The sequence below is a fragment of the Syngnathoides biaculeatus genome, chromosome 4 (assembly GCF_019802595.1).
Source record: "Syngnathoides biaculeatus isolate LvHL_M chromosome 4, ASM1980259v1, whole genome shotgun sequence".
Lineage (NCBI taxonomy): Eukaryota > Metazoa > Chordata > Actinopteri > Syngnathiformes > Syngnathidae > Syngnathoides > Syngnathoides biaculeatus.
In genome coordinates, this window is record NC_084643.1 from 17,418,701 (window position 1) to 17,432,549 (window position 13,849).

A 13,849-nucleotide genomic window follows, 5' to 3' on the forward strand; every position below is an offset into this window, starting at 1 on the left:
TTGACAATTTCCGGCTGATTTGGACGCCAGATGGATCGCTATTGTTTTTTACATAAAAGATTAATTTATTTTTTAGGGAGAATTTTGGGGGTAGAGGTCCTCCCTTTGATATTTTTTTAATTTAAGGCCTTTTTAGGGGCTTGACCGGTTTTTGCGGATTTTAAGGACTTTTAGGAGCCCCTAAATGCATCTTCGAAAATTTAGGGGTTTTTAGGGACTTTTAGGGCCGCGTGCGAACCCTGTAACGGGGAAGTCAGAAAGGCACTACAAAGGATGAAAAATGGAAAGGCAGTTGGTCCTGATGACATACCAGTAGAGGTATGGAAGCAATTTGGAGAGATGGCTGTGGAGTTTTTGACCAACTTATTCAACAGAATACTAGCGGGTGAAAAGATGCCTGAAGAATGGAGGAAAAGTGTTGTAGTTCCCATTTTTAAGAACAAAGGGGATGTTCAGAGCTGTGAGAACTATAGAGGAATAAAGTTGATGAGCCACACAATGAAGTTATGGGAAAGAGTAGTGGAGGCTAGACTCAGGACAGAAGTAAGTATCTGCGAGCAACAGTATGCTTTCATGCCTAGAAAGAGTATCACCGATGCATTATTTGCCTTGAAGATGCTAGTGGAAAAGTCCAGAGAAGGTCAGAAGGAGCTACATTGTGTCTTTGTAGACCAAGAGAAAGCCTATGACAAAGTACCAAGAGAGGAACTGTGGTACTGCATGCGTAAGTCTGGTGTGGCAGAGAAGTATGTTATAATAGTACAGGACATGTATGATGGCAGCAGAACAATGGTGAGGTGTGCCTTAGGCGTGACAGAAGAATTTACAGTGGAGGTGGGACTGCATCAGGGATCAGCTCTGAGGCCCTTCCTGTTTGCAGTGGTAATGGATAGGCTGACAGATGAGGTTAGACTGGAATCCTCTTGGACCATGATGTTCGCAGATGATATTGTGATATGCAGTGAAAACAGGGAGCATGCAGAGGAAAAATTAGAAAGATGGAGACATGCACTGGAAAGGAGAGGAATGAAGATTAGCCGGAGTAAAACAGAATTTATGTGCGTGAATGAGAAAGGTGGAGGGGGAAGAGTGAGGCTACAGGGAGAAGAGATAGCAAGGGTGGAGGACTTCAAATATTTAGGGTCAACAATTCAATGGTGAGTGTGGTAAGGAAGTGAAGAAACTGGTCCAAGCAGGTTGGAACAGCTGGCGAAAGGTATCTGGTGTGTTATGTGACAGAAGAGTTTCTGCTAGGACGGAGGGCAAAGTTTACAAAACAGTGGTGAGGCCAGCCATGATGTACAGATTACAGACGGTGGCACTGAAGAAACAACAGGAAGCAGAACTGGAGGTAGCAGAAATGAAGATGTTGAGGTTCTCACTCGGAGTGAGCAGGTTGGATAGGATTAGAAATGAGCTCATTAGAGGGACAGCCAAAGTTGGATGTTTTGGAGACAAGATTCGAGAGAGCAGACTTCGATGGTTTGGACATGTTCAGAGGCGATATTGGTGGAAGGGTGCTGAGGATGGAGCTGCCAGGCAAAAGAGCGAGAGGAAGACCAAAGAGAAGTATGAGGGCAGTTGGGGTTAGAGAGGAAGATGCAGAAGATAGGCTAAGATGGCAAAAGATGACACGCTGTGGCGACCCCTAGCGGGACGAGCCAAAAGGAAAAGAAGAAGATGCAAGTAGAGATGGTCCTCAATTTACAATGGAAATCCATTCCTTCGCCGGCGACATATTTCATCTTTCTTTGTAGTGTCATTTGGAATGAAGTCTAGGACTAATCTGTGCTAATCATAATTAAAAATCACAAATACATTAAATAATTGCATGAAAAATGCCTATAAGACACAGTAGGTGCAGTGGTAAATGCATGCAAATAACAAAACTTATTTTCTTTATGTCCCTTTGAGGCCAACCATACCTGTCAACCTCGGTCAATTGTTCCCCTTATTAATGATTGCAATTCCCTTACTAAGCGATAATAAACCTTACAAACACAACGCGGCACATATTTACTCACAGCAAGACAGACTATGTAGAATAAAAACAAAGATAGTTTGTGTAAACAAGTTATTTTATTTCTCAAATAACACAAACAATTCTTTCAGTTTCTGTCTTACTTCTTTCCCCACTTGCAATAAATTTAGTGTTGTTTATTATAAGTAGCAGTGCAGGATTTCACAGACTTCATCTGTTCCAAAGATGGTTTTACTCTGTAACAGAAACTGTCACAATTTAGTTTAATTTGCAACAAAGATGTCAGAGTAACAGTTCCCATTGTCTTCCTGTACTCTGTATGTATTTTCCTCACATGGCACAAAACTCTCTCACAGTTGCCATTAGAGTGAGGAAGGCAGAGCAGAACTTTGGAAATCTCTTTCATCAATGGAAGGTGATCTTGCCCAAATGCACTTTTTAATTTAAATATTTGTAGCCAAAAAGACTTTGTTAAGTGGTCTTCCATGTTGGCTTTTCTGAGGGATGAGAGCATCGGGTGGCAGCTGGTAATCTTCCCACTCGTCCATTAATTCCTCCTGATCAAGGCGTGGTGCAAAGCTGTCCGCAAACCTCACAATGTTGCTGTAATCTACATCCTTTCTTGAGTCCAACACCACTAAATCACTGAGAACAGCATCTTTAAAGGGGAATTTGCTGATCTTTTTGGACAGCCTCATAGAAAGAACGCACAGAAGAAAAGAAGATAGCTTCCTTTGATGCTGTGATCCTTAGGTTGCTTTTATCATCATCGTCTTTGAAGAGAGCCCCAGTACTCAAGCCAACTGTAAGTCTGCTATCTTCATGCTCTAGGCATCTGTTGGTAAAGTCCACTTCTGTTAAGGTGTCAGCAGATTTTACATGCTTCATGTGTACAAATTTTTACCAACAATTTCTTTAGCAGCCGTTCCTTTTCTGGCATTACATCACCAATCATGCATTCTTCTGTTTGGATGAGTACATTGAATAAATTGATGTGTGGTAAGATGAAGCTGAGGAAGTGGAGTGTGAGAAGAGTGAGAGGGTCCTGTAGCCTGTCATTGTTTGATTTGACTTTCCCCAGCCTTTGAACATCTGCGTGCCTGGCAAAGTAGCTTTTGAGAGCCTCAAATTGTGTCAAGAGTTCTTTCTACCACTTTTTGCAGGGATAGCCATCTTGTTGGGCAATGCTTGAGGACTTGTTCATGCTCAGTGTTTGTAAAGTCCTGAAACTCCTTAAAATCCTCCATTCATTTTGAGCTGTTCTTTTAAAAAAAAAAAAAAAAAAAAAAAAAAAAAAAGATATCCACCAGCAACTCATTCACATTCACTGGCAGTGTCTTCAGGCAAATGCATCCAATGCTAAACACAGCCTCATTATTTTCTATGATTCTTGAGAGAAGAGTTTTTCTTTCCAACCATAGTGTTACAATTGTCACTAACAAATCCTATGACATCTGTCCACGGAATGTCTTTTTCTTGGAACAGTTCATCAATAACGGCAAAGACTGCTGACACTGTACCTGATGCCAACTCTGGTAAATCAAGGAGTCGGGTTTTCGTGTTACCCCATCAAAAAAGTGAGCCAATATAACCAGTCTCTTTTTGGTGCTACGGTTATTGCTATCGTCAATCATGAGGGTAAAGGGCTGAGTTCTGCAGTGTTCAATGACATGGTGTGTGTGGTCGTGTGTTAGGCTCTGCTTTATGATCATCGTTGCTTTCGTCCTCCGACAAGCAAACTGCTGAAAAAATACATACCATACTGTTATGATAATAATAAGAATAAGTTTAACTACATTATAAATACTGGTATAGTCATATATTAATTTAGCAATAAAATGTTAATCTATACAGGGAAGAAAATAAGTATTTGAACACCCAGCTATATTGCAAGTTCTCCCACTTAGAAATCATGGAGGGGTCTGAAATTTTAATCATAGGTGCATGCCCACTGTGAGAGAGATAATCTAAAAAGAAAAATACAGAAATCACAATGTATGATTTTTTAGCGATTTATTTGTGTGATGCAGCTGCAAATAAATATTTGAACACCTGAGAAAACAAATGTTAATATTTGGTACAGTAGCCTTTGTTTGCAATTACAGAAGTCAAACATTTCCTGTAGTTGTTCACCAGCTTTGCACACACTGCAGGAGGGATTTTGGCCCACTCGTCCACACAGATCTCAAGATCAGACAGGTTTCTGGGCTGTCGCTAAGAAACACAGAGATTCAGTTCCCTCCAAAGATTTTCTATTGGGTTTAGGACTGGAGACTGGCTTGGCCATGCCAGTACCTTGATATGCTTCTTGCGAAGCCACTACCTAGTTTTCCTGGCTGTGTGCTTCGGGTCATTATCATGTTGAAAGACCCAGCCACGACCCATCTTCAATGCTCTGACTGAGGGAAAGATGTTATTCCCCAAAATGTAACAATACATGGCTGTGGTCATCCTCTCCATAATACAGTGCAGTCGTCCTGTCCCATGTGCAGAAAAACACCCCCAAAGCATGATGCTACCACCCCAATGCTTCACAGTAGGGATGGTGTTCTTGGGATGAAACTCATCATTCGTCTTCCTCCAAACACGGTTAACGGAATTATGACCAAAAAGTTCCATTTTGGTCTCATCTGACCACAAAACCTTCTCCCATGACTCCTCTGTATCATCCAAATGGTCATTGGCAAACTTAAGGCAGGCCTTGACACATCCTGGTTTAAGCAGGGGAACCTTCCGTGACATGCATGATTTCAAACCATGACGTCTTAGTGTATTACCAACAGTCAAGTTGGAAACTGTGGTCCCAGCTCTTTTCAGGTCATTCACCAAGTCGTGTCGTGTAGTCCTGGGCTGATTCCTCACCTTTCTAAGGATCATTGAGACCCCACGAGATGATATCTTGCATGGGGCTCCACTCAGATTGGGATTCACCGTCATGTTTAACTTCTTCCATTTTCTAATGATTGCTCCAACAGTGGACCTTTTTTTTGGCAATTTCTCCGTAGCCCTTTCCAGCCATGTGGAGTTGTACAATTTTGTCTCTGGTGTCTTTGGACAGATTTTCGGTCTTGGAAATGCTACAAATTTGAGTCTTACTGATTGCATGGGGTGGACAGGTGCCTTAATGCAGCTAACGACCTCACACAGGTGCATCTGATTGAGGATAATACATGGAGTGGTGGACTTTTAAAGGCGGACTAACAGGTCTTTGAGAGTCAGCATTCTAGCTCATAGATAGGTGTTCAAATACTTATTTGCAGGTGTATCACACAAATAAATCTTATATAAATCATACATTGTGATTTCTGGATTTTTCTCTTTGGATTATCTCCCTCACAGTTGACATGCAGCTACGATGAAAATTTCAGACCCCTCCATGATTTCTAAGTGGGAGAACTTACAATATAGCAGGGTGTTCAAATAGTTATTTTCTTCACTGTATATATATCACCACAGTTAAGAATTCTATTTTTCCCCCTTTATTGTTATCAAACAGACCGCAATGTCTATCACGGATGAGGCTCGAGGGTGGACCCAAATGCACAACTCCAGAGGCAAGCAGGTAATGTACAGAAAGCCTTTATTCGGTCCGTGGTCAATGATCAGCGAATCAGTCAGGAAAAGCAGCAGTATCAGAAGAGGCAGGCTTACTAGGATGGTCAGGGAACAGGCGAGGGTCGGTACATGGTAGGTCAGGTATATGGGAGTGCGGGAACGAGGCAGCTAGAATCAGCGATCTGGCGGAGGACTAGTTGTCCCCTGTGTCCTATATGTACAGGGTGTAATCAGCCGAAACAGGGTGCAGGTGTGTGCCAACTAATTGGCTGGCCATGCCCAGCCTGGGCCGGATGCCAGGGGCATGACAATACTTCCCCCCCCCCAACGGCCGGCTCAGGAGCGTCTGGATGGGCCGCGTGAAAATCCTCGATGAGGGAGGGGTCCTCAATAAAGCGCGAGGGGATCCAAGAGCGCTCCTCCTATCCATATCCCTCCCAATCCACCAGGTACTGGAACCCCCTTCTTCTGCGGCGGGAAGACATCAACCGGCGCACTGTGTACACCGGCCCACCGTCCACCATGTTGGGGGGCAGGGGGGGTTTGGCCGGAGGACGATCCGGGCGTAGTCTGCCGACGCGGAACACAGGGTGCACCCTCATCGACCTGGGTAGTCTAAGTGACACGGCGAACGGGAACGGACCAACGAACCTGGGAGCAAGTTTGCGGGATTCCATCCACAGCGGGAGATCTTTGGTGGAGAACCACACTCGCGGCCCCCCCCCTGAGTTCTGGTGCGGCTCTCCTCTTGCGCTGCGGATCGTAGATGCTGCCCATGCGCAGCAGCGTCTTCCGGGCTGCCTCCCAGGTCCGTTTGCAGCGTCGTACCACTTACAGGGCCGACGGCACCGCGGAGTCTGTGGCTAATGAGGGAAACAGAGAGGGTGAATAGCCGTGCACAACGTGGAGTGGAGCCATACCTGTTGAGGCGGAGGTTAGGGAGTTATGGGGATACTCAACCCATTTGAGGTGCTGGCTCCACGTACTCTGGTCCCTAGATGCTAAGCATCGAAGTCCAGTCTCTAATTCCTGATTTACCCTCTCTGTTTGACCGTTAGACCCCGGATGATGGCCCGAAGTTAGACGAGCCGAAGCGCTGATGAGGGAGCAGAATTCCTTCCAGAAGCAGGCGCTGAATTGCGGGCCTCTGTCCGAGACGATGTCCCGGGGTAACCCGTGGTAGCGCACGACCTCGTCCAACACCAGCTGGGCTGTCTGCTTTGCCGACGGGATCTTCGGAAGTGGCACGAAGTGAACCATCTTGGAGAATCGGTCCACTACAGACAGCACAACTGTGTTTCCCTGAGAGGGCTGTAGGCCGGTGACGAAGTCCAACGTAATGTGTGACCATGGGCGGAAAGGGATGGACAGAGGCCGCAACTCTCCCACCGGTCGTAAACGGGACGTCTTATTGGCCGCACACACCGGGCAGGCATTGACGAATTCCTTTACGTCTTTGCTGAGGTTGGGCCACCAGAATCTCTGTTCGACCACAGAACGAGTTTTTGCCATACCCGGGTGGCAGACCGTCTTGTTCGAATGGGCCCAATTGACGACGTCTCCCTGAAGTGCTGGAACGACGAACAGGCGATTAGCCGGACAATCTGCGGGCGGCGGCGTCTCTTCCAGGGGCTCCTTCACCCGCGACTCGACCGCCCAGGTGAAGCCGGACACAAAGCACGCCTCTGGCAGGATAGGAGCCGCTACTGACTCCGTGCGCTCCCCCTCGTGGATCCATGAGAGGGCGTCCGGCTTGCCGTTCTTGGAACCTGGGCGGAAGGACAGAGTGAAGTGGAAGCGGGTGAAGAAGAGAGCCCACCTAGCCTGGCGGGCGTCCAAACGCTTCGCGGTCCTCAGGTACTCAAGTTTTTGTGGTTGGTGAGGACCACGAACGATACTTGTGAGCCCTCCATCCAAGTGCTGCCTCTCCTCCATAGCCGTCTTGACCACCAGCAGTTCGCGATCCCCCACGCCGTAGTTTCTCTCTGCCGGGGTTAGCTTCCTAGACAGGAACGCACATGGGTGCATCCTTCCATCTTTGGGACTCCTCTGCGACAAAATGGCTACGATTCCCGAGTCCAACGCGTCCACCTCCACCACGAACTGGCGATCTGGATCCAGGATAATGAGGATGGGTGCAGTGGTGAAACTTGCCTTAAGTTTATTGAAGGCCTCCTGGCAGATCCTGGACCATTCGAAAACATTGTGCGAAGAGGTGAGGCCGTGTAGAGGGGCGGCCACGGCGCTGAAGTTCCGAATGAAATTTCTGTACAAATTTGCAAAGCCAAATGGACCTCTGCACATCCCTCCTGCTGGCGGGGCTGGGTCCCCGAAGCACCGCGTCGATCTTTCCGAGATCCATCCATATCTCCCCTTCTGCCAGGATGAAGCCCAGAAAGGACACGGATGCTCGGTGGAACTCGCACTTCTCCCATTTCACGAACAGCTGTTGCTGCAAGAGACGCTGGAGCACCTCTCTGACCTGTCGCATATGGGAGGTCAGGTCTGCTGAAAAGATAAGAATGTCGTCAAGGTATACGAATACGTCTTTGTTCAGGAACTCCCGAAGCACGTCATCAATGAAGTTTTGGAAGACGGCCGCAGCATTGGTCAGTCCGAAGGGCATCACAAGATACTCGTAATGCCCCGTGGGAGTGTTGAAAGCCATCTTCCATTCGTTGCCCTCCCGGATCCGCACCAGATGATACGCGCTGTGCAAGTCCAGTCAATGACCAGTCAATGACAATGTCCAGGACTTACGCTACATTTTACACGTGTCCGGCAGTTTTAAAATGGCTCTTCAGATTGTAAAATACACTAGCAGCAACTTCCACATCCTTTTTACACGGAACGCAGAACGAGAACTGAGGACCTTTTGTTGACAATTTAATCCATCCAGCATATTCACCTTGGAGAGACTCCCATTCTTTTTGGTGTCGACTCGATCCTTGAGTTGTTCTCTTTTTACTTGGCGGTCCTTCAATGCTTACTTTCACGATTATAATTGGTTGATTCTTCGATTACAACACAAATGCCTCAAAATATACGGAAATGGAAATAAAGTGACGCGTGTCCGCATTAGAGCCGAAATGGGTAAGACGAGATCGGTCTTACAAAAAATGTACTTTTTTTGTTTTTTACTTTTTTTTTTCCTGTACAAAGGTTGTTATACGGTGTACACAATTTGAAATTATCAAAAGCCATATAAAATACGAGAAAAATATCTAAGTTGAGTGGTATTGGTAACACAAAGGGAGGAAAATTGTAGCAATTATATGCCTTGCTTAAAAGGACTGCAGTTAAATGTTTCATTTTTCCCATTTCCCTGGTCAGTAATTGTGCGTGGTTTGGAAATGTGTGAGAAACCACTTTATAAGAATGAATTTTAAAATGGAAAAAAAAAGCAATTTGACAAGCAGGGTTTCAAAACTTGCAACTGTTAAGTATATTTTAAATGTACTTCACAGTGTTTGTGAGGTATAAAATGTGTGCTGGTGGAAGAGGTACCAACCAACTGTTCTCACACAAACAAAAGTATACCACAGTCAGATGACAAGAGATCCCACATTTTATATATGAAAAAACGGTATTACAGTATTCAGTACGTATTATGCTGTTAAAATTCACAGAGACACGTTATTGATGTTTCACAGACAAATGAGCTTTTCTACTGACATTCACAGCAACAGTACATTTCTATCCTACAAAAACATTGATGGGGACACGAGCTGCAGGATTCAAAGAAAGAACTCATGTTGCCATTGCACTTCTTGACTACAATTTGCAACTGATGGACACGTTATCCTTGGCAGGAGTCTTGAAGTGATACTTGTGAATAGACATTGGCAGTAAATGTTTTTCCTTGGAGTATTTTGTTTCGCCAAGCTTTTGAGAGGATGAAAATTAATTAAATTCAAATGAATACCAGCGGAACACATTGCAGATCACAGGCTTCTTGCGATAACAAACACATAGCATTACAGACAGCTTTTGAAATGAGAACACACTCATCTGATACAATGACCTTTTGTTGCAGGTTGCATCAATTCCAAGAGAAATGTTACTGCAATTAGTGTAAGTCCATCGAGACCAACTGACGCTTATTGGATTTGGTAATCAAGAAAAACAAACTCTTGCATGTTACAGTTTACATGATATTGAAACAACTGAAATAAATGTATTTGTCAAGATAACTGCCTTGTCTCTCTCATCATTGTACTTGGGTTATAAATAATTTCTACGGGACGGCAAAAGTTACTGCTCTATAGTTTCTTTGCCCTGTAAAATGTGCAAATATCCGAATCTAATACTTTATTTTAACAAGACAATATTCGTATGGACACAATGATTACTTGTGTATCTTATCACCAAATATGACTGCCTCTGTGGGACTGAATGTAGTTTGTGATTCGAATATTACATTACATACTTCTGCCACTTCTGTTTGTATATTATTTTTAATTATTTATCATCCGCGGATGCACCTACGACTGTACTCACCGAACTTTTGCGGCCACGGAAGATATCGCATCACTCGTCAAATTCCTCCTTTTGGACCCCGTAGTTCCCATGCTTAAGTGGACAAGACCCGGGGAGAAAGCGCGGACCATTCCACAAAGATCGACCAAAGAAATGAACCAAAGTGGAAAAAGATGGAAATCATCTAATAAGCCAATAAGCCATTATTTTTAGTTTTCATATAGAAGGAGCGTATAGTAAGCCCGCGCTGCTGCTGTTGAGCTGCAAAGTGGCAAAGGAACAGCGCGCAGCAGAACGTGACGCTCAGCCGTGTTCTTATCCTGCCACGAGGCCAGGAAGGAAGCAGTGGCCATATATGGAAAAGCGACCCGCCCACCTCCTACACACGTGGTCGCAGGTTTGCTGTAGGAAGAGGCACAACAGGATGGTAAATAATACAATGCTACGACGAGTCTTTTCTTCTCTATCAATTTACTTGTATATTCAATCAATTTTCCCCTTTGAAACAAATTGAAATGCCATTCACCTAGTCTACCTTCCAAAATCAACCAACATGTTATGTTTCATGTTTTTTTTTTTTATAAATAAAGAAAAATAATACTGGCAGCACGGTGAGGAAGCTCTAAAGCGTTGGCCTCACAGTTCTGAGGACCCGGGTTCAATCCCTGCCCTGCCTGTGTGGAGTTTGCATGTTCTCCCAGGGCCTGTCTTGGTTTTCTCCGAGCACTCCAGTTTTCTCCCACATCCAAAAACATGCATGAATTGGAGATTCAATTGCCCCTAGATGTGATTGTGAGTGCCGCTGCTTGTCTCCATGTGCCCTGCGATAGATACTTTTCATGTGATTCATGAGTCACATGACTTTTGTTTACGACACCATACTGGATGAGGATACTTTTTGTGAATATTGGCTTGCTTATAAACGTGTTAAGGTAACCCCGGCCTTTTCACTGTGTGGCTTATGGTTGTAAGAACAGACAGAAAAAGGGGTCTGACACTTCAGGTATTGTTTACCTTTCGCTCTGCATTCAGCTAATTTACTGTGGTATCCTCCGCACTTGTTTCATATCTTTACGGAGGTCTTTGGGCTGTCAATATGCCTAGGAGCATCCGCAGTGAAACTTCGCTTTCCAGGTTTGCAGTGGATAACGTGAACCTCGTGGCTATCACTAGCCACAGCCTTGAGCTGCACTTTTGCTAACTCGTGGGAGCGGGCTATGCCGATCACTTTTTTTGAGCGTGAGCTCCGCCTCTTGCTGATAACCCCAGCCTAAACATTACAGTATACATTTTAATGCTTCCCAGCCAACGAAGAAAGGTACGGCAGATGGGTATCTGCCCTGAAGAGGGACAACTGGGCACCCACCATGTACTCTTGACTGTGCAGCAAACATTTAATTTCTGCTAGGTATATATTCTTTACATATTGGTTGGTGGTGGTGAGGGGATTGCTCGTATCTTTTCTATATATAGTTGTTTGTGATAACTGTCCAACTGTTGTGCAATATCTGATTAAAATGTTGAGTTTGGGTCCAACAATGACGAGTCCGCCATGATAAGTAGACACGATCTTGCCGTCCATGATGGCGTTGTAAACAAAAAAACACATGTTCGGCGTGAGATCACTAAAAAGTATCTTTTGGCTGGCAACCAGTTCAAGATGTACCCGACCTCCTGCCTGTTGACAGCTGGGATATAAATGAGAATTTAAAGAGATGAACATACAGGCATATACTGTAAAATTACAATAACCTAAACTTATCCCATGATTGTGTGCAATAATGCAAAATATGGTGATAGTGATTAGAATACATTTGTAACATTTACTTTTAAATTACTGTCACACGTTGTCACAAACTAACCCATATTTTCGTTTGTGTTTTTTGCAAGTTTATTCTTCTTTCTTTACTATGGCTCCCAAAAAACTATAGTGGAATTAAGTTGTGTGCATGCGTACGTTCGTACATGTTTTCTCTCAGCTGTCAAAGTTTGCTTCGTCCTCCGCCTGTACGATGCCTTTTGCTTGTCACTCACTTTTCTGTCTGCATAGTCGCCCAACACCAAAAGTAAATGAAGGTAATTTTTTTTGTAATTATTCTTCACATTATGTACATTGAATCCTTTTTTTTGCGGGTTGGGTCAGGGGGCTTTGAACAGATTACGCTATTTACATGTCAAATGCACTTCTACTTACAAAAAAATTCAAGTTACGAAATGACTTCTGGAATGGATTAATTTTGTAAGTAGATGTATCACTGTACACTTTATACTTGTACGACAAATCATGTTCTACAGTGTGTCACACGACCTCCCTGGCATCGTAATGTGACCCCCACCTCACTATTTGAGAAGCACTGCATTACAGTACCACAGTGGATTTCAAATGCAATACAGTGTTTTTCAAACTTCTATGGGTGCACTCCCCCTTTTGGAGATTAATTTAGCACCAAACTACTGGAGAAAATTGTAAGAGCAGGAGCCAGTTATAGTGCTGAAAATTGTAAACTGTGCTGGGAAATTGAAAAATTATCAAGCGTGTGTGTGTGATGGGGCTGAAATAACTCTGCACCGCCCAATTTGAAAACCACTGCACTAATGTAATGTCCATAATACTGTAATATATTGAAAAAAAAACAATTACATTATTGTCACTGTTAAATTATAATAATGACACTGCAATTGCGCCGGCTCTCTCCCCTACACTCTCTCTTTCTAGAAACTCTCAGTAATCATCTTTCATCATCACTTGCAATCAAGCCTCCTGATCCCGGAAAATCTCGCCAGACGCTTATTCAGGGAGTTAATTCAGTAACTGCTTATTCCAAAGAATTTAGAATACTGGCGGCCAAATATGGGTGGCATGATGCTGCACTGAGGGACGTGACCCCTACGGGGTGAATTGTTTCAGGCCTCCCGATTTAGAATTTTCGCCAGCACCAAACCCCCCACACATTTACACCTTTAAGGTGGGCTCGGCCTAGTAAATGACTTTCTGTTATCACTTTTACTTAGTCATGCTCCTGGTAAAGTTGTATTTATGTATATCCATCCATCCATTTTCAACATTGCTTAGTGAGTCAGCTGAGTCTACCACTACAAACAGTACAAACAGTTCTCGGTTTAACATTGAGTGCCGTTCCTATGGCAGTCAATCTCTAAGTACTAACTCCATCACTAAACTACCTTTGATTATTGTTATGATCCTCTCTCACTCTCGTACAGTGCAAACGCTTTTGCCTTGCTTTGCCTCTGTTGACATTTTTTCTTGCTGTGGAACCGTATTTTTCATTTTAGTGGATAATCAGTTGTTGCCATTTTTCAATTATTTTCGGATACCCTCTCATCATTATGTGACCGTGGTCTGCTAATTAGCACAAGCCTGGTGTTAACAACAAGATCAGGTGTCAAGATCATCATCACCATATCAGGGACTACTGCAGAGGTTGTCCACCCTGGAATTCAAAATCAACCATTTTGAAGTGCATGTGGATTTTAATGGACAGTTGGGGGATTAAACCACTCCACCGATGTCTCAAAATGGTGAGCAGAAGTGTGATAACAGCCAGCCCCTTAGCTTAACAACCAGGACAGATGTGGACTTTGGAAAAAATAACGGATCCTCCGGGAGTTCTCCCTGGAATTTACTGGGAGCAAAGCCCTAAGATATGGGACATATAAAAGGGAGGACACAACAACACCAGCAGATAATAGAGGAATCCGGCTGGCCTGCGTTGAAGGCTGCCTCAGCCCAGAGTGAGCGGCCATAGAGAGTTGTTACAGTGTAGAACAGACATGTCCAAAGTCCGGCCCCCGGGCCAATTGCGGCCCGTGGAC

The 13,849-nt window shown here is 44.3% G+C and overlaps 1 protein-coding gene across 2 annotated transcripts in view; it reads right to left on the minus strand.

Annotated features, from left to right (window-relative positions):
- The window catches only part of nsmfb (NMDA receptor synaptonuclear signaling and neuronal migration factor b), a 56,224-nt gene extending 45,899 nt beyond the window's left edge, over window positions 1-10,325 (minus strand). For both annotated transcript variants that reach the window (XM_061816560.1, XM_061816559.1), the window contains exon 1: window positions 10,037-10,325. In XM_061816560.1, coding sequence (XP_061672544.1) covers window positions 10,037-10,146 — 110 coding nt within the window. In that variant the 5' untranslated portion in view covers window positions 10,147-10,325. The remainder of the gene's footprint in view (window positions 1-10,036) is intronic.
- Between the last annotated feature and the right edge of the window lie 3,524 nt (window positions 10,326-13,849).